We start from the raw sequence: 26,375 nt of genomic DNA, 5'->3' as shown, positions 1-26,375 counted from the left end.
ACTGAAAATTCAACCCCCCCCCCCCCCCCCCGATGTAGACATTTCAAAATGGGAGCAGTGTTGGGTATTTTGTTAAACAGCATGGCTTGCAGCTGTAGAGAAACCATGGTTGGGAAATATTTTGATTGCATCTAATTACTCTAGCTGTTTTTGCATGTAGTAAAAATGACTAAAAGTATATTAAAGCTGGACAGACTAATTAAAACCTTTCCAGTTCAAGAGTCTCATATACCTGTTGATTTATGGGTGTCCCTTTGTTTTATAAATCTGAAAAAGCTTGTAAAGCTGCTGTTTTTCTGAGCTCAAGAAGTCCTATATTAGATATACCGCTTGTATACAAAGAAAAAAGCAGTTTACATCCAAAATTACACACAAACCACACAGTTATGACAAACAGAAGAAATTACCAAATCTAATTAGCAGCACAGATTAAAGTTAACGTGGTTTTGTACCTAGACAACATTCAAGGTAATAGAGCTTACCATATACAACTGGCTGACTTTCTCTTGACTTTGGATATATGCTTCGTAATCTGCAAAGACTTTAAACCTTTGAACAAAGAAACAGCTAGTCAAAAATTGGGCTCCCAAATGCTATGAACCATATTAACTTCACAAAACAGTAATCAGACTGGAAAGAGACCAGTGTTCTGAATCTTTGGTGAGACAGTCAACAGCAACCTTGAGTACCGACCTATCATGATGGAACAGCATGTTGATTATATCTTTGAAGAGCTCGGGCTGCTTGGGAGAAAAGTAGCCACTTTTGATCTGATCAATGGTCTGCTTCAATTCTGGTAACTTATCGTAATAATCCTGAGCATTATATCTGCAATACAAAAAAAGGCCATGTCAGAAAAGTAATTTTATCAAGTTATCCAATAGGGATATGATGCCTTGGAAAATTCAGTTTGGTTGATGGGTTAATTTCATGGGTACATCATGTCATTTCATTAGTTTGGAACAAAGACAAAAAAATAGTCGTTCATTTGTTTTACATTGAAGTCAATGGGGGAAGGCCCCACTGGCTTTACTGTAAAAGAAAAATGAAGGCCCAGGCCTAGCTCTGGAAGAGATGCCGGGTTCCGGCTGCCTAGGCCTAGGGTCCTGATCCTAGTTATCAAGGTCCATGAGTAGGCCTAACGGTCTTCTTTTCTTGATGTTGCAACTATAAATGAAGTCATCTGCCTAGAGGAAACGTTGCAGTGATGCTTCAGCGCTTTTCTCCAGGACAGATGGTACCATTTGGGTTGTACAGTTGTATAACAAATGATGCTGTCCGCCCCGGAGGAAAGCGTTACGTCCTCCAAGCAAAAGGACCTCATCTGTAGTTAATGGATCAAGAAAGAAATTTCAGAAGGTCTAGTCCTGGGCCTCTGGACTTAGACCTAGGACTCAGCAACTGGGACCCAATGGGGCTCTGGCCCTGACAACCAGGACTAGGCCTTGGGGGAACAGGACTATGTAGAGGCCTGTTCCTGCTGGAGATCTTTTTTTTTTTTTGTTAACCAAACAAATACAGGTATACATTACAAATTTTTGGTTATATTTATCCGAGGCCTATTTTCTGTTTGTATCATTCCTATGAACCAAAAATGGCTTAGGTTACTTTTTTTTTTTTAATTCATTGAACACAAATGCACATCTCTACTATGCAAAGAAAACTGTGTGTTAGCAGGTAAGGAATGGGGTTCTGAGATTTAAAAAAAACAAACAACCCCACAATCTTTGGATTGTAAATGTAATAAGAAAAACAGGTAAATAAGTGATTTTGAATTATGATACTTTTACAATCTGCTCATTTAGTATAGTGGTTCCCAACCTGTCCTGGGGAATCCCCCATCCAGTCAGGTTTTCAGGATATCTGCAATGAATATGCATGAGAAATTTGAATGCAGAGGTAGTTCATGCAAATCTCTTATGTATATTCATTGCAGATATCCTGAAAACCTGATTGGCTGGGGTCCTCCCAGGACCACTTTGGGAATCACTACTTTAATAGAGTCCATGTTATTAAGCATAATGTCTTCTCTAGTCCTGACACACTTGAAAATGTAAAATAAATAATTCCAATTCAGGACACCTATATTCAGAGCCCCAGTTCCTTATGGCAGATTTTTAAAGATTCTGCAGTAACTGTGTGGCAAATTTTCCTAATTCTGCACATATCTGCAATTTCAAATTTTTTTTTTTTTTTTTGCTTTAATTTTCTGGTGGCCCTGGTTAACTGTGTTCTTTACAGCAAAAAAATGTGATCTTTAGTGATTAGGGCTGAGTAAGGAGGAGGGGGAAGGGATTTGAGAATGGAGAGAGAGAGGGGGAGATCTCAGAAGAGGGAAAGGAAGAAGAAATCTTAGGCGGGAGAGGTATAGGGTAAGGGATTTATTTTAAAAATGTATATACCATATAAACCAATGAGATACAATAAAAGCAGTTTAGAAAATTCACACATAATAAAGCCACAAAATAAACTACCAACACAAAAAACCACACAAATCTTGTCAACTGCACCCCACCAAAACCCACTTCCAACCTACTCATTCTCCCAATTAAATCGCACTAGGCCCCAATCAGCCTATCCAACTCCCTGAAAGCTCCCAAAAGGAAATAAAGGCTTTAATCATTTTCCGGTATTTTCAATAATTCATTTCATTCCTTACCAGCACAGGTAAAACTATTCCAAACCTGCGGCACTACTGATGTAACAGAACCACAGCTGGATGTAAGTTTACAGCATAAAAATATTCCACCTGCATCACTTGAGAGGCTTTGAGAGCACCCAGGTTGATGCTACCCCAATTTTCCTAATAAAACAAAAACCACCACAACACACTTAAAATGTGCCCTCTCAACAACAGGACGTCAGTGTAGTGAGGCAAAGCACAGGGGCTTTCACCACACTAACTGGGCTTTACTATTTTGAATCAATTGCAATTTCTTAATCAAGCAGCCTGGAAGCCCCACCAATAACCCAGGACAATAATTAACACCCCTGAAACCAAGGCTAATGCCACAATGTTAACGGCAGCATTATCCCAAGAAAGGCTTCCATTAGTGACTGGGGAGAAGAAAGGGTGGGGGAATCAAGGAAAAACAATGAGAGAGGGGTGGGGAGGAAGAGACTCAGGAATGGGAAGGAGATGGAAAGAGGGAGCATTGGGGATGGGGTAAAAAAAAAAAAAAAAAGGACGATCAGGATGACTAAGAACAGAGGTTGGGGTGGAGAAGGAGTGAAGCCACAGCTCCTTTTTCCCTTATACCCCCCCTTGATCCCCATAACCACAATCTCTTCAACCCACATCCTACTCCCCCCCCCCCTCCACTTATACCCATGGTGATCCCTCTCACTCACTCCACACCCATGCCAGTCTCCTCACCCCTATTTCCTCCTTTGCTTTCACAATGACATTCCCATCCTTCTGTTACTCATTCTCCCTCCTCCACTATCCCTCGTTTATTTTCACCTGGCTCTCCCCAATCCTCTGAAATGTCTTCCCTTACTTTCTCCCCTTCCACCATGATCCCCACTCACTACTCTACCTCTTCCCCCTGCCACCCATCGTCTTCCCCCAATGTCAGGAAAGAGGTCAACGACCACAACCTTGCAGTGCTTTGGGACGCATCCTCGGCTATCGGGGCCTGAGTTGCACTTTGAACCATGTGGCTCAAAGGGCAACATTCAGGCCCTGGTAGCGGAGGAGGATGTGGCCTGAGGGGCTGCAAGGCCCGTGTCCTTCTCGACATGGGGGAGGGGGGGGGGGAATTGGGCCTGGAAGTAATGCACCTTCCCACCTGCCACTGACGTTTCTCTGCTGAAGCAGAAGAGGAATGCCCCACTCCACTGAAGCCAATGCCCTAGCTAGTCTCCTATAGCAATCTGGCCAGGACTAGCCAATTCTGTCTAAATGGGAGACCAGGAGGCCCTGCCTATATTCCAGTACTAGCCTTACTTTGTATATAATTGGTATTTAATCTATGAAAAGGGCCCCTTGTTAACTGACCACTCCCATACTGAATACAGCTCTGAAAGATTTTGAGAGAATTACACTTTCAATGTCACAAAAGTTCATGCATTGAATTTATGCCCCTGGAAACAATTCAAGTTGACTTTTCTGTCATTTCGTGTTCAGCTTTACAGGACATCTGACTAATAGAAAAAGCAATGTAGAAAGCCAATTAGTCGAGCAGCTCTCGTGCACAGGCATACCCTCTCTTGTCCATCTCTGCGACATCATCCACCCTCATTCCAAAAATGAACAAGTTCTCTTCACCAGCTTCCTCTGCCATCTCCACATTGGCTCCATCCATGGTGCCTATGGTCAGAGCCCCGTTCAGCATGAACTTCATGTTGCCTGTACCAGAGGCCTCTGTGCCAGCCGTGGAAATCTGCTCAGACAAGTCCGTTGCTGGAATTACTGCCAATTAAAAAAATGCAGTGCAGTTAGAAACCAGGAAACTCTGAAAGGCAGCCAAGAGCCGGCACTGCTCACGTGTGCTGCTAAACCCCCAGGCCTGGCTTCTGAGCCAAAGCGTTTTAATTCCAGATAATCTTTTCCACCCAAAAACAGTACAGCCCTGTACCATATGCACATGCCTGCAGCACAAAAACTTTGTTTTCAGCCAGGCATGCTCTTCTCCAAAATGTAGCTAAACAGGTTATACTGTGCAAAATAAGGTTCTCCAGCTATTTCAGCCAAAATGAGTGTCAACTTCAGTTCTGACAAAATGTTGATATCCTAAGGTGGTTTCTTGGGACTTTGCTGCTGGTCTGCGCCAGGTCTGCTACAGTGCAGGAAGAGTTCTCTTAAAAAAAAAAAACCAAAACAGGATGACCACTCCCCACTCCAGCAGGTGCAGCAATGCTAGTCAATGGCCTGCAGCCTTCATAAGGCCGCTTTAAATGCAGGTTATAGTTCTTAAGTCACCTGCAAACGCTACACTCAAGAGTTTTGCTGTTCTTTGGATTTCGCTTTTTATATACATCTTTTCTAGGACACAATTTCTTGGCTAGATCTTTAAGGCCTGATTTGCCAAGGCCCCCCCCCCCCCCAATATACACAGAACAGGAGAAAGCGCCTTTGTAAATCAGGCCTTTGATAAGGGAAGAGCACAGTTTGAAACTGTAGTCTCAAATCTTCATTTAAAGATAAATCAGTTTGTGTGACGCGTACATAGTTCTGGCAGGGTTGAGGATAAATGCACCAATACCATAAAATCAAAGCGAGTTTGCAAGAGACTTGATATAAGAATTGCAGCCACAATAATCTGAGTAAATCAGAAACAAATGAGCAACTAGCCTACAATTAGATGACTAATAAGAAATTCTCAAACTCACCATGGGGGGGTGTCGGTCACCAGGCTAGGAGATAACTCATGTTTATTCAGGTTACACATCTTAAGCACTTCTCATGTCAGAAAGATAGGAGGAACCAGTGGTTAACCACCACTGCCATTCAGGTGTGGGAGATTACAAATTATGTTTAGCAAGTACCTTTTTCAGCCAATGATACTCTGTAGTTCTCCAAATAGATGACTTTCAGCTTGCTTCCCACCACAGGGTCATTGTTCACCACCTCTCCCACGGCTGTAATCAGTCGGATGATCATCTTGGCCATGTGGTATCCTGGAGCAGCCTAGAAAACACATACATTACAGCAATCTGATGTCACAAAGATTGCTGCTGGAATGGTTATGTTCCGCAGTTCTTACGAGTGCCTGTCCTTAGCGTGTCAGAAAGCAGTACTCCGAGGCGAGATAACAGAACTGTAATTGCGGCTCTATGGGGCGAGCACTCTGGCATGAGAAACTACACTGCAAAGATTAGAGAAGAGCTGGGCAGGAGGTAGGGAAGTGCAATCCGATCGTATTGGGGGGGGGGGGGGGGACTCATCTCCAGTCACAAAACCGGCAACATCTGACAAACCCCTGTATCATGAACTGGGTTTCCAATTGCTATTTTTACCTCTTGTCTAGTAAAACTCTGCCACCTCTTATTTCCACAATCCAAAACAAGGAGGCTCAGACTGAATTGAAAAAGCAACATAAATGCCTAATTACACTAATTTTTATTTATTTTGTTAACAATTAAACATGGAAGGGGTAAATATTCAAAGATAAAACGCTTGCTAGCTAGCCAGATAAAAAAGTTATCCAGCTAACTTACAAAGGATATTCATCAGCATGGTTATGCCGCTGATGAATATCCCCGACATTGCTAGTTAGCCGGATAAGTCTTATCCAGCTAGCTTCAGATCTGATACTGAGCAGGTCTAACTTATCGGATTAACATCACTGGGTATGTTTGAATATCGCTAGTCAGACAAGTAGCTCCTCCCTGGAATGCGAATCTCCAACACCACCATTTACCTGGCTAACTACTTAGCCAGATAAGCAGTTATCTGACTATTCAGCTGCTGAATGGGACCGGAAATCTAGCTACCCCAAGTAGGCAAGGGAGCAAGCTGCACGCAGCGGCAGCCTCTACCAAAAGCAACTTGCTGGGCAGACTGGATGGACCTTTGGTCTTTATCTGCTGTCATTTACCGTGAACAATAAAGTTCCTACTAATCCTGCTAAGTAGCACTGAATATTGGCCTCAGCAGAGTTTGCTTTAAGATTTGTTTTATAGGTGAAATCCTTTTGTATACAGTTATGAAAAGGCCATTTTTCTCTAGGTGTAATATAGTCAATAACTCTGCTTCTTCCCTGGCTGGGTCTATGAGCAGGGGGGTCTGATTCTCCACCTTCCCTCAGAGCTCTGCAGGAGGTCAGAGGGCAGCTCATCATGGTTATTTCTCTTACTGTGGGGGTGCAGTGCCATACACTTATGATATAGCAGTTTCACATCCAGTAGCAGCTGCTGCATTAAAGGGGTGGTAATATACTGTCTGCCTCACTGTCATCTCCTTATTGCCTCTGAATTAGAGATGCTCTTGGAGCCAGCATAAACACAAATCACATCATACAGCCGTCCTGAACTCTCTCCACAACACACCCTAGCGCTCTGCCTTATGGGACCTGCAAGCATTGGGATATTACAACATGGACAAATACCATCGGCAGCAGAACGTTTGCTGCTATTTTGCTATGCAGTGTAACCTTAAGAAATGGTCATTTTTATCTGTATTTATGGGGGGGGGTGTTAATGCTCTTTAAGCCTGTGAAGTGCTAATGTGCTGGTTAAATCCATTCAAAGGCACAATAACTTGCCTGCTGGCAGACCAACTGTGTTGAAGTTGGTGGGGGGAGGGGACAATGGCCCTGGGATCTACCCTATCAAAATAATCTTGATCCGGTAAAGGTTCGGTCATTTTTTAATAGAGCAATAGGTGACAAGTCCTCCAAATCCAGGCATGTTCACCTTCAGATTTTTTTTTTAGGTTCCCAGTCTTAAAAAATTGCTATTCTCCTACATCAGACTAGCCCAGAGAGACGCCCTAAAGGCCCATCCTCTCAAAACATCACTAAGTCGAAGAGCTCTTTCCACCGCTGGTCATAAACTTTGGAACTCTCTCCCACCAGACCTTAGAATTGAACAATCGGCACCTACTTTTAAAAAGAGACTCAAGACCTGGTTGTTTAACCAAGCATTTTCTTAACCCCAACAACCAAGCTCTTAACCTCATGACTATCGACATCAGCCTCGACATAGTCAGTACCAGCATTTATACTCATTTTCTTCAAAATATATTTTATTTAAATTATAATTGCCATGTTTATTTTAATTTATTATTTATTTATCCAAGATCATCTTACCTTGTTCTTTGTAAGACATTATTCTATATATTGTCAAGTTAATTGTTGCAATGTAAACCGAAGTGATTAGTAACTATGTTACCAGAACGTCGGTATATAAAACTGTCAAATAAATAAATAAATCATGGATGCGTTCTCATGTGACTGGAACTTCCTGAGAACAATGCAGATGTGGGCAGGCAGAGATTTAAAGTTTTGCTACACTCTAAATCAGTAATTCATGTGCCAACAAGACACCAATTTGACCTAAGAAAAGGTACTACATTAAGGAAACAGAACAAAGGTCAAACTTAAAAATTATCCACTGGAAACACAGAAGTAATACATGGACATGATCAACAGGGGACACCCCTGAAGTACTACAGAGGGCTGGGCTCTAGGGATCTCTAGTCTAACCTAAATCAACTATACATTAACCTTTAAACTGGTAACCAAATCATGCTGGACCTGGGAGGGGAGAGTGAGGATTTGGCATTTTATCACCAAGGGGATTATTCACCAAAGGTTTTCTTCCATTTGACGTCTACGGGAAAACTGCTTACTAAACAGGCCCCCAAGAACTTACTTTGCCTCCAATGATAACTGTTCTTGGTACAAACGTCTTTGTAGGATCTTTCTTGATGCCTGAAACAAACAAGGGAGATGATCATCCACAGGCACCACTGTGTAAGGTCAGGCTGCTGTGAGAGATTGTGTGCAGAGAGAAGCACTTACGATTGTACATGGCGATTACATGAAGACAGTTCAGCAGCTGCCGCTTGTACTCGTGGATTCTCTTCACATGCACATCAAACATGGAGGACAGGTTGATCTTCACTTTATACTCATTCTCCAGGTACTGTGCAAACTTGCGCTTATTCTCCTGTGGATCCGCATACAGATAGATAGTTTAGTCTACAGGATATATACATATATATAATTTTTTTTTTTAATTAAAATTTACAGCATACAAAGAAAATAAAAAAATTCTTACCTCTTTCACCTTTGAAACTTCCCGAATGAAAACGTCATCATTAACAAATTTCTTCAACTTTGTCAATTGACTGAGGTCTTTCACATATTCTTCCCCTATTTTCTTCAAATAAAAAACAAAAAAAAAAAGAACTTATTTGGGAATTGATATTCTTGTCCCATACTGATTAATACACAACCCTGGCTACATACATAAGCCAGTGCAATAGCATGCGCTCAGGCTAGCGCACAGGTTAACCTGCGGTTGGACAAGCGTCCATAACCACCACCCCCCCCCCCCCCCAATGCAATAATGGGATCAGTGCATCAAAACCAGCTAATAGCACTCACCACATGTAAATGCCATGTTACATAAGAACATAAGAAGTTGCCATACTGGGTCAGACCAAGGGTCCATCAAGCCCAGCATCCTGTTTCCAACAGAGGCCAAACCAGGCCACAAGAACCTGGCAAGTACCCAAACACTAAGTATATCCCATGCTACTGATGCAATTAATAGCAGTGGCTATTCCCTAAATCAACTTGATTAATAGCAGTTAATGGACTTCTCCTCCAAGAACTTATCCAAATCCTTTTTAAACCCAACTACACTAACTGCACTAAACCACATTCTCTGGCAGCAAATTCCAGAGCTTAATTGTGCATTGAGTGAAACAATTTTCTCTTATTAGTTTTAAATGTGCTACTTGCTAGCTTCATAGAATGCCCCCTAGTTCCATTATCTGAAAGAGTAAATAACCAATTCCCATTTACCTGTTCTAGACCTCTCATGATTTTAAACACCTCTATCATTTCCCCCCTCAGTCGTCTCTTCACCAAGCTGAACAGCCCTAACCTCTTTAGTCTTTCCTCATAGGGGAGTTGTTCCCTCCCCTTTATCATTTTACTTGCCCTTCTCTGTACCTTCTCTGTTGCAACTATATATTTTTTGAGATGCGGCAACCAGAAAAGGACAGTACTCAAGATGCTGTCTCACCATGGAGCAATACAGAGGCATTGTGACATTTTCCATTTTGTTCACCAGTCTCTTCCTAATAATTCCTAACATTGTTTGCTTTTTTTTTTTTTTTTTTTTTTGACTGTCACAGCATAGTGAGCCAACGATTTCAATATATTATCCACTATGATGCCTAGAGCTTTTTCTTGGTTGGTAGCTCCTAATATAGAACACCTAATATCGTGTAACTATATCATTTTTTTTCCCTATATGCATCACCTTGCATTGTCCTGATTAAATTTCATCTGCCATTTGGATGTCCAGTCTTGCAAGACCCTCCTGCAATTTCTCTCAATCCGCTTGTGATTTAACTACTCCCAATAATTTTGTAAATCTGAAAATTTGATTACCTCACTTGTCGTATTCCTTTCCAGAATATTTATAAATATATTGAAAAGCACCAGTCCAAGTACAAATCCCTGAGGCACTGCATTGTTTTCCATTTTCCACTCAGAAAATTGACCATTTAAGCCTGTTTCCTGTCTTTTAACCAGTTTGTAATCCATAAAAGGACACCACCTCCTAGCCCATTATTTTATAGTTTTCTTAGAAGCCTCTCATGAGGGACTTTGTCAAAAGCCTTCTGAAAATCCAATACACTACATCTACCAGTTCACCTTTATCCTCATTTATTAACCCCTCAAAAAATTAAGATTTGTGAGGCAAGACTTGCCTTGGATAAAATCTATGCCAACTGTGTACCATTAAGCCATGTCTTTCTATATACTGTGCAATTCTGATCTTTAGAAGAGTTTACACTATTTTTCCCCGGCACTGAAGTCAGGCTCACTGGACTAGTTTCCTGAATTGCCCTGGAGCCCTTTTAAAATGTTAGGGCTAGATTGGCCACCCTCCAGTCTTCAGGTACAATGAATGATTTTAATGATAGTTAAAATTTATAACCTAACAGATCTGAAATTGCATTTGAGTTCCTTCAGAACCCTGGAGTGCATACCACATAGTCCAGGTGATTTGGTATTCTTTAGTTTGCCAATCTGGCCTACATCTTCCAGGTTCACAGTGATTTGGTTCAGTTCATCTGACTCACCCTTGAAAACCATCTCTGGAACTGGGATCTCCCCAAAATCCTCATTAGTAAACATGGAAGCAAAGAATTCATTTAGTCTTTCTGCAATGGCCTTATCTTCCCTAAGAGCCCCTTTAATCTCTCGGTCATCTAATGGTCCAACCAACTCCCTCACAGGTTTCTTGCTTTGGATATATTTTAAAAAGGTTTTAATAAATAGTTTTTGCCTCTACAGCAAACTTCATTTCAAGTTCTTTTAGGCTGCCTTAATGCTTTTTCCTATTTTCTTCAGATAGATCCTTCTTCCAATTTTTGAAGGATTTTTTTTTGGCTAATACATCCTCTTTCAGCTCACCTTTTAACCATGATGGTAATCGTTTTGCCTTCCTCCCACCTTTCTTAATGCATGGAATACATCTGGACTGCACTTCTAAGATTGAAATTTCCCAATAACCCCAATATTGACTGGGTAAATGTAACATCAGGGCATGCTAGAAACTTAAAATTCCTGGATGAAATAAATGCTTCATGGAGCAATTGGTTCAGGAACCAACAAGAGAGGGAACTATTTAGATTTTATTCTTAGTGGAAGACAAGATTTGGTGAGAGAGGTAACTGTGGTGGGGCCACTTGGCAATAGTGATCATAACATGATCAAATTTGAACGAATGACTGGAAGGGGAACAATATGTAAATAGACAGCTCTAGCACTATATTTTCTAAAGGGAAACATTTTGATAAAATGAGGAAAATAGTTAGAAAAAACTGAAAGGTGCAGCTGCAAAGGTTAAAAGTATACAACAGGCGTGAACATTGTTTAAAAATACATTACTGCGCTGCTAAATTGGTTAACTTCCCTGATCTCTCTTAGCATTTCATCATCCCTCTGATCATTTTGGCCAGGTGAACAGTAGTATACTCCTATCACTATACTCTTACCCAACACACATGGGATTTCTACCCATATAGATTCTTTCAATCTATCCGCTAAGATTTTTGCCAAGATCTTCAGATCGAGGTTAATCAAAGAGATGGGGCGGTACGATCCGCATACAGAGGGGTCCCTCCCTGGCTTCACCAATATAGTGATACCCGCAGTGTTAGTATCCTCAGGAATCACATCTCCATCCCTCAAAGCATTAAACATTTTAGTAAGCGGGCCTACCAATCGTGTGCGAAAGGTTTTATAAAATTTGGCTGTATAGCCATCCAGGCCAGGTGATTTCCCTAATTTCAGTTGTTGAATAGCCTGCGTCACCTCAAGTGTAGTGATTTCCTTGTCTAGATGTTCACAAGTAGCCGTGGACAATCCAGGGATATCTAAACTCTGAAGAAACCGATCAATATTAACATCGTCAATAGACCGTTCCCTGCTATACAAAGTAGTATAAAAATCAATAAATCTCTGTCTAATGTCCTTACTGGTCGTTAAAAGATTCCCTTGTGGATCCTTAATTTTAGAGATATTGTTTTGGGATTGACGCTTTCGGAGCCTCTGCGCTAAAAGCTTCCCAGCCTTATCTCCTCCTTCGAAAAATTTTTGTTTTAGAAGCTCTAGTTCAGGGGTCGGGAACCCATGGCTCGCGAGCCAGATATGGCTCTTTTGAGGGCTGCATCTGGCTCGCAGACAAGTGTCGCCATACTTCGCGGTTCCCCGCTGACCCAGCTGCTCCCCGGTCCTCCGCCGCCCGGGCTTAAAATGCTGTCAGCCCGGGCGGAACGCGGCAGGACAGCTGGAGTCAGCGGCACCGGCGTGCTCTCTTCTCCTCCCCCCCCCCCCCCGCGGCCCGGAAGAGGAAGTGGAGAGCATCGGGTGCCTGCGCGGGAAGAAGAGACCACACTGTGGTCTCTTCTTCCCGCGCAGGCACCCGATGCTCTCCACTTCCTCTTCCGGGCCGCGGGGGGGGGGGGGAGGAGAAGAGAGCACGCCGACTGGAGTCATCCGGGTGCCTGCGCGGGAGTCATCGGGTGTCAGCCGGGTGCCAGCGCTGGAGTCATCGCGCAGGCACCCGATGCTCTCCACTTCCTCTTCCGGGCCGCGGGAAGAGGAGAGCACGCCGGTGCTCTCTTCTTCTCGCGGCCCGGAAGAGGAAGTGGAGAGCATCGGGTGCCTGCGCGGGAAGAAGACTGCAGCGCGGCTCGGAGGAAAATGAAAATCTTCAACCGCGGACGATGGGACTCCGCCTTCGCCTCCGCGAGGGCTGAAAATGAAGGAGGTTAGCGTTGGGAGGTGGCTGCTGCTGCCGCGAGTTCCCGGGGGGGGGGAGAGAGTGAATGAGCGAGCAAGCATGTGTGTTTGAGATCCTGTGTGTGTGAGTGAGAGATTGCATGTATGTGAATGATTGATTGAGAGCCTGTATATGTGAAAGAGAGTATGTCTGTGATTGAGATCCTGCCTGTGAGAGAGAGAGCATGAATGTAAGTTTACCATTGGGAACCTGTATGTGTAAGTTTGTAATTGAAAACCTGTTTGTGTGAAAGAGTATGTGTGTATGATTGAGATCCTTTGTGTGTGAGAGAGATCATGTGTATGTATGATTAAGAGCCTGTGTGTATAAGTAAGAGAGAGATCATGTGTGTCTGTGTCTGATTGACAGCTGGTTTAGGTGATGGAGCATGTGAGTATGTGATTGAGAGCCTGTGTTTAAATGAGAGAGAGAGAGCATGTGTGTCTGTGTGTGATTGAGAGCTGATTTAGGTGAGGGAGCATGTGAGTATGTGATTGAGAGCCTGTGTGTAAATGAGAGAAAGAGAGGACATGTTTGTAAGCATGTGAATGAGAGTCTGTGTGTGAGAGAAAAAGACAGCATGTATTTATGTGATTGAAAGCCTGTGTGTGTGTAAGCGTGAAAAGATAGACAGCATGTGTGTAAATGTGTAATTAAGAGCCTATATAAGTGAGAGAGAAAAAACATTTGTATATGTGAGTGACTGAGAGCATGTGTGTATAGGTGTGTCATTGAGAGCCAGTGTGAGAGAGAGCGCTGGTATGTGACTGAGAGAGGAGAAAGTTCCAAGCAAACCACCCCACCTCCTGCTAATTCAGAACAATCTCAGGACACCTGGATATCAAACGTTCCCAGGTATGCAGAGCAAAAAAATTTTTGTATCCTTATTATTTTTCATTACTGGATCTTTGTGTCTGCTATTTTGAAATATTTTGTTGGTATCTGGAAATGTTTTATATGAGTTTTTAATTATTGGATATTCCACTCATCAGCTGTTTCGAAATATGTTCTTTTTGTTAGTACAGTTTTACTGCTGATGATTTTATATTTCTTGATTTGTTTTATAAGGATGTGTGATGTTTCTTTTTTCCTTTGTTACACTGCATACAGAGACTCTGGCTTGTTGCAGTTTCCAATTCAGTTTTTGTCTGCATGCTTCTTGTTATGCGTTTTGGTCTCTTTATTCTATGTTAGGTGAGGGACAGCACGTGATTCAGGTGAGGTTTTCTGCTGGCGTGTAGTTTCTGTGTAGGACTCTATAGCAGCCTGACTTGGTCCGTTTTCCTAATAGGAGATGTATTGGTGTCTTAAGGCCTGGTGTAATATTTTCAGAGACTTATTGTACTTTAAAAGTGTGATCTTACATAAAATGCACACATTTACTTGTATTTAGTTTTAAACATATTGTATGGCTCTCATGGAATTACATTTTAAAATATGTGGCGTTTATGGCTCTCTCAGCCAAAAAGGTTCCTGACCCCTGCTCTAGTTGGAAAGCTATTTTGTGTGCATCTATGTTAGCCAGCTTCTCCCTCCCTACCACCAAAGCTCTCCAATGTGCCTGCGTTGGGTGTTGTTTATGCAGCTTCTCAGTCCTCTGGACCTGTGCCAGCACAGTATCTCTCTCACGCCTTAGACTCTTTTTAAGAAAAGCAGCCCTCGAAATCAAGTGACCTCTAGCCACAGCCTTAAGACCCGCCCAGACCATGCTTTGGGGTGTGTCCCCATTGTCGTTATCTAACAGGTAATTGGCAAGGACAGACTCCATTTTATGGACAAAATCTTTGTCATCAAGGAGTGAGTCATTAAGTTTCCAGTATAATTGTCCCCGGTCAAAAAACTGAAGATCCATTTTTACCCAAATGGGGCTATGATCGGACCATGTAATGGGATCTATGTCCACAGCAAGGACATTATTTAGAATTCCTTTATCCACCAAAATCATGTCAATACGCGAATATGTATTATGTGGCCTCGAAAAATAGCTAAAATTCCTAGATTTGGGGTATCTGGCACGCCAGACATCTACTACATTAAAATCCCCCATTAACTGTTTCAAAGCTATCCGACCATGTTTGGAAGCTCCTGCTGTTCCCCTAGAATTATCCAAGGAAGGATTCAGGGTGATGTTGAAATCCCCTCCCATTATGAGTGGGCCCACCACCACTTTTTTCAACAGAGCATTGAGATCCTTAAAGAATAATGCTTGTTCTTGGTTAGGTGCATACACAGAAGCCACGCTATATTTGTACCCACCCACATCAATAACAACCACAATGTATCTGCCATCAGAGGCTCGCTCGCAGTGAACCTCGGCAAACACTAAGTCTCTCCGAAACAATATCCCCACCCCTGCATATTTGGAGTCTTTGGCTACCCCCGCCCAATACTGTACAGGATACTGGGCAGATCTCATATATTTTACATGGCTATTTTTCAAATGAGATTCCTGGATGAGGGCAATAGGAGCATTTTGTCTGGCAAGCTCCTGGAATAGAGCCTTCCTCTTATGCGGGGAATTTAGACCCCTGACATTCAAGGAGATTATCTTAATATCTGCCATAGGAAATCTATCAATTCCAAGGACCGTAGCAGCTGCCGCAAACCGCCATCATCCCTCCATGCCAAAAGGCGTCGCCTAGTGACCATCCCGTGTACTTGTTGGCCATGTTGAGATACACCCCTATAGACATATAGCCGCAACCATACCCACAGAGAAAAATATACAAAGAATAAGAGGTCTGTAATAGGGAGATCCCGCTCCCCACTGCTCATCCCTACCCCCTCCCCCTCCCTACCCGCCCCCCACCCCTCCAGACCGAAATCCTCAAAGGGAAATCTGATATTTAGCATGGGAGGAAATCAACTTGGGCTCACCTCGCGTCCCAGGTCGAGCACCCCCTCCCCCTCCGCTCTGAACAGTTGTAAATACTCATAACAGCCCATAAATTCTGAACTTGAAGAACAACATTATAACAGAACCCCAAAACCAACGAAACTTCTCACAATAGTGAAACTTAACCTGCTCACCACACCAGCTCATCACACCATCTCAAGTCCGTGTGTTAGTGAGAATATAAAATTAAACAAAAGGCTTGCAGCCGCTCAATCAGGTATTGTCCATGGTCTCAGCTAGACCCAGGGAATGTCTGGTGAGCCGACGATCACCTCTGGATACTCGCTGCCATCGCGGTCTGTCCGGCTTCCGCACCTCCGGCTTTGGTGTCGAGTTTTTGATGTCTTGATCCGGATATCCCGCGTCCGCCAGGATTTTGGCCGCTTCCGCCATGTTTCGAATCCGGTGTGTAGTCCCCGCCTTGGTAAATTGGAGGCCGAATGGATACAGCCATCTATAGCGGACCTCATCCCGCCTCAAGAGAGCTGTGATAGGTCGCAATTCCTGCCTTTTACGGAGCGTGCTGGCAGCCAGATCAGCATAAATGCTAACCTGTGCTCCATTCCATTGTAAGTTCTTGTGTTTCCGCGCCAGATTAAAAATCTTCTCTTTATCCAGGAAATTGTGGAAACACACAATAATGTCTCTCCCTTGAGATTGCAATCGTTGTCCCAGCGCTCTATGCGCCCTATCGAGTCTCACCGGTTCCTGCCCTGTTTCAGCCGGCATATGCTCAGTTAACAGTGAGGCACAAATTTGTTGTATGATATCAGTACAGTCCTCCCTATCCTTGGAGTCCGGAATCCCACGGAAGCGTAAATTATTGCGCCTTGACCTATTTTCTAGGTCTTCTATTTTAAGGGTCAGATCATCATAATTCTGTTGTAGCCCCTTCATAGCTGAGCCTAAGGATTTTAAGTCCTCCTCATGGGATTCCACTTGGGTTTCCATTTCATCGATGTGGCGCCCTATGTCCCCCATATCCTCCTTCATCTCCTGTATAGCAGACATTATGTCCCTTTTATCATTTTTCATATCGAGCCTTAATTCACAGAACCAGGAGCGAAATTCTGCTCTAGTCGGGATCGCCTCCTCCTCCTGTCCGAGCACCATGCGGTCCTCTGCAGATTCAGCCCCCTCCTCGGTGGCTGCACCCGCGGCCGCCATCTTGGGCAAAGCAGGCTCGGAGGATTTGGGCTGTTTACGGAAGGAAAACCGCTGAAAATCCACGGGTTTCTTCGGCAGCGGCATCAACTTCTCATCCAATATCGGGTTCGCTGCAAATCTCAAGTTTCGGGGAGCTAAAGAAGCGGAGGTGGAAGAAAGACGCTCGGCACTTGGAGGAGCCCTCGTTTCAAGCTGCCATCTCTTAGGATGACGTCACTTCCTCCTCCTACCCATATAGATTCTACTGAGCATTTAGTCTCTTGTGTGATCTTTATCCTGTTGGACTCTATACCCTCCTGGACATAAAGTGCTACAGCCCCACCAAGTTGATCCTCCCTATCATTGTGACATAATTTGTACCCTGATATAGCACTGCCCATTGGTTATTCTCCTTCCACCAGGTCTCAGATGCCAGTTATATCTATCTCACCATTCACTGCTATACATTCTGACTCTCCCATCTTACTTCTTAGACTTCTGGCATTGGCATATAGACATTTCAAAGTGCATTTTTTATTTGTATTAATCTGCTTTTCAGTTGATATGGATAATTTGGAATTCTTTAGCTCAGGTGATTTATAGGCTCCTGGACTACTTTTGCTTTTATTGGAACCTCTCTGTTGGGATGCCCCAACTCTCCTGTTTCATTAGTATCCTTCAAAAATACATTCTCTGAACCATGCAATTTTGAGTGACTGTTGGCTTTCCCTCTTGTTCTAATTTAAAAGCTGCTTTCTCTCTTTTTTCAAAGAGAGTGCCAGCAGCCTGGTTCCACTCTGGTTAAGGTGGAGCCCATCTTTCTGGAAAAGTCTCCCCCTTCCCCAAAAGGTTGTCCATTTCCTTACAAAACTGAATCCCTCTTTCCTGCACCATTGTCTCATCCACTCATTGAGACTCCAGAACTCTGCTCGTCTCTGGGGATCTGAACATGGGACATTTCAGATAAAGCCACCCTGGAGGTTCTGTTGAGACTATGTAAAAAATGAACCATGCACCTGACATGCACATTTTAACCCTTAAAAATTAATACCAGCTCCAGAGCTGGCATTAAAACTTGAGGAGCCTCAAAAGTTGAACAGAAAATACTGCTTTTCTGTGGCTCCTCAGACTTATTATGGTGATATTAAGTAAGAGGAACCACAGAAAGCAGCAACATGAAAAAAAAATTGTCTTGACTGTGAGGTTAGGAAAATGGATGCTCAATTTTACAAGTGTCCATTTTCCTAACCTGTGCACAGCCACTGAGGTGCTAAGGATGCATAGTTTCCCCTCGTGCCTCCTTTTTAATGCAGCAGCTCATTAGCCTATTGCATTGCATGCCTGGGAGAGGTGGCTGGACATACGTTAGGAAAGCAGGCGCTCAATCATGAGCACCCATTTTTCCCATGCGGATATTGCATCAGCCTGAGAATCTGCACAGATTTCCATTTAAGTCTGCAAGCAGACAAGTTGAGTGAGGGTTGTCAGGAAGCAGAATTACCTCTGCGATCAACTCAGCTAATCCAGGATTGCAGAGCAGCAGCCAGCGCCTGGGAGTGATCCCATTGGTCTTATTCTGAAACTTTTCTGGCTCTATTTCACTGAAGTCCTTAAACCTATAAAAAGAGAGAACATTAACCTTTCATTTGCTATTCCATGTTCAATATTGCAGCATAGACTTTCTAATAGATTAAAAGTCAAATCTGTAAAATGTTACCAATATCCAAATGCTAATTATTTTTTTTTTTTATAAACAGAACCAACTGCTCCCCATAGCCCAAGACTTCCCAATATCTACAAGTAGAGACTCTAGAGACCAAGTTCTACCTGCATATTATGGTGTGAACGTTTGGTAGCCACAGGGTCACTACAAAAAAATTGCATTCTGTTATGTAATTTACAATCTGCATAATATGGCTTTCAGGTCTGCAGCCATTCACTCCTATAGCCCAGATCTATCTTGTTCAGGTGTTGCAAAGCGCACCACAACACATGTGCAATCATAAGACCGTGGTACTAGATTCCAAATTCTCAGGCTGATCCAGTCAAGTGCGCTGGGCCCTGCGCACTGTTCAACACGTTTGGCCGCATGCTTGAGAGGTGTCTATTACCCCTTATACTGTAAGGGGTTTAGCACCTTGAAAACACGCGGCCAAACCCCCTGAAAACTAATAGCGCTCATCACATGCAAATGCATGTGATGAGCCTATCAATCATTCACCTGGGATTCAAAAAGTAAAATGGGCGGCCAACCTGCACATTTTATGCTGATAAATTAATGCCTGCCCAAGGACAGGTGTTAATTTATGAGCAGCCTGGAAAAGTGTACAGTAAAGGAGAAAATACTGCTTTTCTGTACACCTTCCAACTTAATCCTAGTGATAAGTCAGAGGAACCAAAAATTAAAAAAAAAAAAAAAAAAAAAAGGGCCGGCTGGTCTGGTTAGAACGGACTGAATTTTACCAGCGTCCATTTTCCTAACGGATCGCTGTCAGCGGGTTCAGAAAACAGATGCTCATTAACAAAAAAAACGAGCGTTGGTTTCCTGAACCTGCTGACAGAGCCCCTCTCCTGGGCCAAGGAGGTGCTAGGGGTGTGTAATCGTCCCTGGCGCCTCCTCCTTTTAATTAGACCCCCTCATTAACATGTAGGATTGTGTGCCCAGGATAGGTGGCTGGGTGCGTGTCGGGAGAGCGGGCGCTCAACACGGAGCGCCCGCTCTCCCCTGATTGTTTCTGTATTGACCTGTCTGGAAGCTGATGTTTGCTTAATTTAAGGCTCAGGTCTTACACTTCATTCTTGACAATATCCGAGTGAATCTTTGCAACCCCGTTAACAGCATGGGAGCCAACAATGCAGAGGTGTGCCATGTTAATTCTCTTCATGCCTTCCTCTTCAATCAGAGACATTCTTCTGAGTCTGTCATTATCTCCAGGGAACAAAGCTGAGATTCTCTACAATGAGATTAAAAAAAAAAAAAAAAAAAGAGGGAAGGTTGGCTACAGGCTGAGAAGGGGAAGTGCACACAAACAAAAGAAACAGTGCTGCAAGGAACAAGGAGAAATCAGAGTCAACATTTAAAATGTTCAGGAACAGCAAAGCAAGAAAGCCCAACTTAAAACAGGTAAACGTCTTGACACTATAGATAAGATCAGCACCAGCTAAGGCAGCACTTTGCTAGTTCATACCCTGCAGGAATATAAAGCTCTTGATCAGCAGGTTCTTTGGAAAATGCCATGCATTAACACCTGCTAAATCTACATCACATTCCAGCTGCTACGAAAGCAGAAATAGCAACCAATCAGAAGGCAGCAGATGTCCAAGTTGCTCTCATGATTGGCTGATGCTCTTCAGGGGGCGGGGACCAGAAAAAAAAAAAAGAAAGCCCCCTGCCCAATTCAGTTTATTTTAGCATTTTTTTTTTTCTTTAAGAAAAAAAAAAAAAAGGTACAAGGATTGTGTTTTTATATATAACATGACCATTTGCTTGCAGCTCCCTAATGCAAATTATTTCATATACATAACAGGTATCTGTATAGGAATAATATGCATTCTGTTGAAAATATTTTAAAAAGTTTACTCCGTTATTGAAATAAAATATAGGCAAGTCAAGATAAAAAGTGTTGAATCTGCACAAGTCAAGAACAGTTACAACTAGCATATGCCAGAAATGTTTCAGTTTGAATAACCCAGCCCATGCCAAGCCCCAAACTCTGGAAAGATTTGCAGAAGCTACAGCAACTTTTGTTTCTCTTTCATGCTGGAACATATTTGGGGGGGGGGGGGGGGGGGGGGAGGGAGGGGGGTCCAGTCTATTTGGAAGCTCAATAGAAGGGTGCGAGCAGCGCTAAGGCACTAAAGTTTGCCTACACAATGTCATGCACCGGGATGCAAAGGACGTTCTTCCCCACCCCTCCCCAGGACACAATGCAAGCTACAGAGCAAAGCACCCACGAGAGCAATTTAATTTTCTCCCATCTCTTATTTAGGTATTTGTGTACAGCTCTAAAACAGTTACCTGCTGGTACAGATAATTTCCTTCCCTGAATTACAGGTCTGACCATTACTCACACCCATTCATGGTTACTTACATCCGAGTTATAGATCTTCGCTTTGCATCTCCCTCTGGTTTAAATATTAGAACAAGGCAGTTCTGCAGAGATGATATGGTTAGAAAGCTAAGAGGTGTTTAAAGATATCCCAAAACACTTCTATCTCCTACCAATGCACCCCCCCCCCCTTTTTTTTATTGTGGAAGCCAGTAACATATTAATCACTTACGCCAGTTCAGAGTAAGGCATGTCCCTTATAAATGAATAATTAGGCTGAAAGTTCTACTGCCATATTAAATTAATAATGGCTCCTCCAGGTATGCTAAAATCTCATTTCTGATTGCTTTGAGTTTTGTTTCATATTTTGTCTAAGTTTGGTTTTAAAACCTATGTCAAGGGCATTAACAAAACTTCTTAAAAAATTTTTTTTTGGGCTTTCAGGAAAGCAGGAAATACTTTGCCTTACGGGGGGGGGGGGGGGGGGGGGAGGGTCCTCCCACTTCCTGCTTCTATTTCCTGGATGGTTAGTGGGGCTGGGGCCTCTTATTGCAGCTCTAAATCCTCTTTGCAGCAGTAGCTTGTGGTCAGGGCCTTCAAAGGGTTCTCTATTTTTTTTGTATTATTTTTTTTTCAGCCGCATGTGTCTGTGTGGCAGCTGTAGCCAACAGAAACAGCAGATTGCAGCACAAGTGCACGACGGGGGTGGGGTCTTTATCGCAGCAGGGCCAATCAGCAAGTTCAGGCCAAAACGATTGCAGAGCAGCACAGCCTGGGACAGAAGGTGGGGCCTTTGGCTTGAAGCAAGGTCCTGCCATCAACCCTGTGCAAAAAAAGCAGGGAGGGAGTGTGGGACTGTGATGGGACTTTCAATAAGACTGATTCTAGTTGAGCTAGCTGCGTGCACCCGGGGGCCCCTTGCGGATATGAGGGCAGGAGGGAGGAGAATATAAGTGGTATAAGAGGTAGGAGGAGAGGATATAAGTGTGTGGCTTGCAACGCCAGCTACAGTATTTAAGGTCAGTGAGAGAGTACGGGGAGGGGAGATGGGGGTGCAAGATGCCTACGAATTTGGAGGTCTGGGAGCAGAGAGGGAGCTGGAAAACAGGACTCCTGGGGGGAGTCTGGAGAGTGAGTTGAGAAGCAAGACTGCTGGGGATGGGTGTGGGAAGGGAGAGGGGGCTGGAGAACAAAACTGCTAGGAACTGGGAGGTCTGAGAAGGGGCTGGGGATGGTTGTGAGTGGAGAAAGGGCTAGGGAGAAGACTGCTGCTAGGGACAGAGACTGCTGGAGGATGCCAAAAGAGGCTGTGTATGAGACAGAAACAAGTTTGTGAGCCCTCTTCTCCAAATCCAGAACGTTCTCTGGGTGACTGGCAACAAAAAATAAACACACACAACACCAATATTCCATTGGTGTTTTGGGAAATGTAAACATTTTTATAAAGTTTTAGCTATTGAGGTGCTATTCAGTTGTTTTGAAATATTTTTTTTTTTAGTATGATTTCACTTTTATGATGTTTAATTTCTTGATTTTGTTTGTTGGTCTTTCTGTATTCTGTGCTTGTGAACAAGGGGAGGGATTCTGCTAGTGTATGATTTCTGCATAGGGATTTATAGCAGTCCAGCTTATTCTGTTTTCAATAGGTGTTCTTCTAAGGCCTGTTGTAATATTTGCAATGCGTTTTTCCTGGGTAGGGTCATTGCTATTTGAGTCCTGGGAGTTAGTATTTTGAGGCAGCAAAGGTGTCTTAGGGTAAACTATATTTTGGGCAGGACCCATCTTCAGCTGTGGACGTCTCAGATCAGAGACATTCACAAGCTTTAGGGCATGGTGTAACATTTGCAGTATTGCCTTTTCATAGGTGGGGTTGTTATTGTGAGTACTGGCAGTTAGTGCTGTTTTGGTATGGGAAGTTTATTGTATTGTAATTATTCATGGCTTTGAGGGCCAAGCCCACACCCAATACATGTTACAATAGGCCTAATGCCATTTGAGTTTCAAGTGTCTTGTCTCTAGGGGAGATGGGTTTGAGGGACTAAGACTGCTAGCATCCTGGGGGAGGTGGTGTGGGAGCAGAGAGGAGATTGCTGGCGATTCAGGGATGGGAGACACTAAGTCCCCTGCCATAAATATCACCACATGTCACCCTGGCTCTCCCCAAGCATTTGCTTGTTTTGTCTGTGTGTCTCGACTAGACAGTGAACTCTATGGAATAAGGTGCATCTCTTTTGCACTTCAATACAATGCTGCGTACAACTTGGTGGCACTATAGACATGAATAGTAGTAGATATACAGCATACAGATGTGGAGCGCTAAGCAGATTTCAAAATAGGACAATTCTCATGAAATACGCACATCGAGATGTTTCTGGTTTATTTCATAAATGATCTGAAGATGCCTGGGGAGCAGTTTTTCCATCAGATCCACAGGCCAGCGCTCCAGAGCCTCAGGCAGCACAGTGTGGTTGGTGTAGGCGAAGGTCTTCCTGGTGATCTCCCAGGCCTGTAAACAGAGGGGGCCACAGACATTAGAATTAAAGAAAGGGGTTCTGGAGAGGGCACAGATCTTACAATATTCAGAAATGCAGGGCCATAATGATTTAACTGAGCACACGCCATATTTAAGGTGTGCCATTTGTCTATGTACAGGGCCAATGACATGACAGGTAGCTAGTGCAGCTGATTGCTTTCTCTGCCACAGGTAGTTGACATTTACACCAAGTCTGAAGCTCTGGAGAACAGGATGAGCTGCCTTTTACAAACCTTGTCCCAGGGAAGCTTTTCAATATCCACAAAAATTCTCATCAGTTCGGGAATACCAAGGGCAGGGTGTGTATCGTTCAACTGGATAGCTACCTATGGAAAAATGTGACACACAGACAAGACATCCCGGTTACTTCATGCTGCATCCATGGCAACAGAGCAGACCGAGGTGCACTGAACCATCTGGTTTCCAACAAGGGTCCTGTGAAAAAGTTGTTACAAAACTATGAAAATGTTTGGTGGGTGGGAGGCTGCAGTACCAGCTGGAGTCCTTGTGTTATTAACCTGCTCTGCAGGTCAGTCAGCACAGCAGCAGCCTGCATTTAAAAAGCTGCGAAGGGCAGAGTATGAAGAGCTGTCACAACCTTTAATACTTCGCTAAGAGTGAAATGAAAAGCAAAATAAAAACAGAAGAAGCTGAGTAATTGTTTTAAGCTGTCAACTGCATTTTGTAACAGGCTGCATTGCTGCTTGAAAACAGGTAGAAACAGATTTTCAGTTTAGAGATGGAGCTTTACAGGATAGTCCTGTAAAGTAGTGTTATAAAAAAGTAATTAAAAAGTAAGCCCAGAGCTACTGGAAAATCTCCTAGGTACTCGAGTCATTAAGCTAAGGCACAAACCCCAGGTATGAAACCTCCGACCCCGACAGAAGACTGGAGTACACAGTGAATGCATTTCTTCTGTAGGGAGTGAACTCGCACCACCCTATGCAGCCTTCTCTCCGCTACTCCTCCACTATCCACCTCACCCAGGGGCAGTATTTCCCAGCCCCTAACCCACCAGCACCCATTTCCTTCCCTGGCTCGCTCTCCTCCTCTTTGCCTGCTGCAGCCCAAGACATGGCCTCCTTGTGCCAGGCCCTGACTAGGGCCCAAAGATGTTCCGGCCTCACCCACTGAGGGGAAAAAAAAAAAAAAAAAAAGGTCCACTTGCCCGGGGACAGCAGATTTTTTTTTGTTTTAAAGACTCCAACCATGAAGGCTTGGTCTGAATCTGTTCCCAGGGGAATTTTAATTCCCAACAAAACCAGACCTAGTCACTCTTGATATTCCTACTAAGAGCGAGAAAGTTTTATCTAAACATGAAGCCACATATTTGAAATTCACATAGAACCGTTCAGCCAATATCAAGTTCCCATTCAGCAAAGTTCATAATGAAGAAATTTTTGCCTCCCCCCGCCCCGAGTGTACAGTATTGTATTTCAGAGTCCACAAGCCCTTCCAGAGTCAGGGTAGTGGCGCTGCAGTTCAACTGTAGCCCACTTTTGTGCTAAACATCTCCTCGTGTGTTTACACTTCCTTATATTCCATATTCATTGCCAAAAAAAAATTGTTCAAAGTGGATCATAACAGTGCAAGATAATCACATAAAAAATTAAACACAAACAGAATAAAACAAATTTAAAAATATTTATAGTGTAAAGAAAATCAAGCACCAAGGCCAGCTACACCGCAGTGCAGGATGACAACCTACACTGCTAGCAGTCAGCATGCGTGACCAGGCAAACCAATCAGCTCAGCCGTACCTACCTTATCAGGAAAAGCATCGAAGGCCATGCGAACAGTGTCCCGGCTCCCAAAACGCGATGCTTTGAACCGGCGGATGATGTCCTGCAGGGAGGCAGCCACAACAAAATACTCCTGCTTCAATCGCAGCTCCTTCCCTTCAAAAAACTGAGGGGAGAAAAAAAAAAAATAGAGACACCAACTTCAGAGTGCACAGGGAATATATTTCACATCCACAAAGATCTGTGTCTGAACACAATCCAACCTGAACCTCCAGCAATGAGCAATGTGGTTTCCAGTCAGTTTAAAAAGCAAATTCTTACTGACTAGGGCTTGCAACAGGCTAATGCCAAGAAATGTTTTATTGTGATCTGAACAGAATGCTGACTTGACAAGTTATTGCTGGGATACAAATAACTCCAAAGAAATGTTTTAAGAAAGGTGTGTGGCAGCTCCACAGGGGTGTGCTTGGCCAGACTGCTCCAGGTTATAGTCTCAGGTCTGCTTCCTCTGAGATGATACCGATAAAGGAGGAAACCAGGGCAGTATCAAAAGTCTGGGCTGGCTGTGCTTTTACCAGCCAATTGCTCACCTATATTAAAAGAAAAAAAATTCAACTCTGACCTGAAAATTCTAACTTATTAAAATTTCAAATACCGACTGTATGACAGCCAATACTTAGGGACCTCTGTTTTATTTCTTCTGGGAATTTATCAGTGTTTATTACAACAAGATCAAAAATAGTAGATGTCAGTGGAAAAAAAAAATGAACTTGCCATTTTTCCAGGTAAATATAAATTGTTTGTTGTAGTAACACACACTGAAATTCCCAATAGAAATAAAATAATCAAAACAGGGGTTGCAACATATACTAAAGGGAATGGACTCTGAACCATTTCACGAATGAGGGCACTGACCAAGACTCAACATGGCACATTCATCAGCTCTTGCTTGGTTTCACCTCTTACAAGGTAACAGAGGGCAGCACTCAGTAACAACTTATAAAGGGATGTATGGCACTTCATCATTACAG

At 43.3% G+C, this 26,375-nt stretch overlaps 1 protein-coding gene across 1 annotated transcript in view; it reads right to left on the bottom strand.

The window, feature by feature from the left end:
* Nucleotides 1-26,375, bottom strand: part of PYGL (glycogen phosphorylase L) — a 61,955-nt gene that overhangs the window by 8,272 nt on the left and 27,308 nt on the right. Inside the window, exons 8-19 of the mRNA XM_029598343.1 lie at nt 25,367-25,510; nt 23,836-23,928; nt 23,429-23,575; nt 19,811-19,974; nt 18,522-18,636; nt 8,728-8,829; nt 8,469-8,616; nt 8,320-8,378; nt 5,491-5,632; nt 4,207-4,414; nt 694-828; nt 483-549 (exon numbers count right to left, since the gene is read on the bottom strand). Coding sequence (XP_029454203.1) covers nt 483-549; nt 694-828; nt 4,207-4,414; nt 5,491-5,632; nt 8,320-8,378; nt 8,469-8,616; nt 8,728-8,829; nt 18,522-18,636; nt 19,811-19,974; nt 23,429-23,575; nt 23,836-23,928; nt 25,367-25,510 — 1,524 coding nt within the window. The remainder of the gene's footprint in view (nt 1-482; nt 550-693; nt 829-4,206; nt 4,415-5,490; nt 5,633-8,319; nt 8,379-8,468; nt 8,617-8,727; nt 8,830-18,521; nt 18,637-19,810; nt 19,975-23,428; nt 23,576-23,835; nt 23,929-25,366; nt 25,511-26,375) is intronic.

Source organism: Rhinatrema bivittatum, chromosome 4, assembly GCF_901001135.1.
Source record: "Rhinatrema bivittatum chromosome 4, aRhiBiv1.1, whole genome shotgun sequence".
NCBI classification, from domain to species: Eukaryota; Metazoa; Chordata; class Amphibia; order Gymnophiona; family Rhinatrematidae; genus Rhinatrema; species Rhinatrema bivittatum.
The sequence above is the reverse complement of the archived record's forward strand: the minus strand, read 5'-3'. Positions and strand labels throughout refer to the sequence as shown.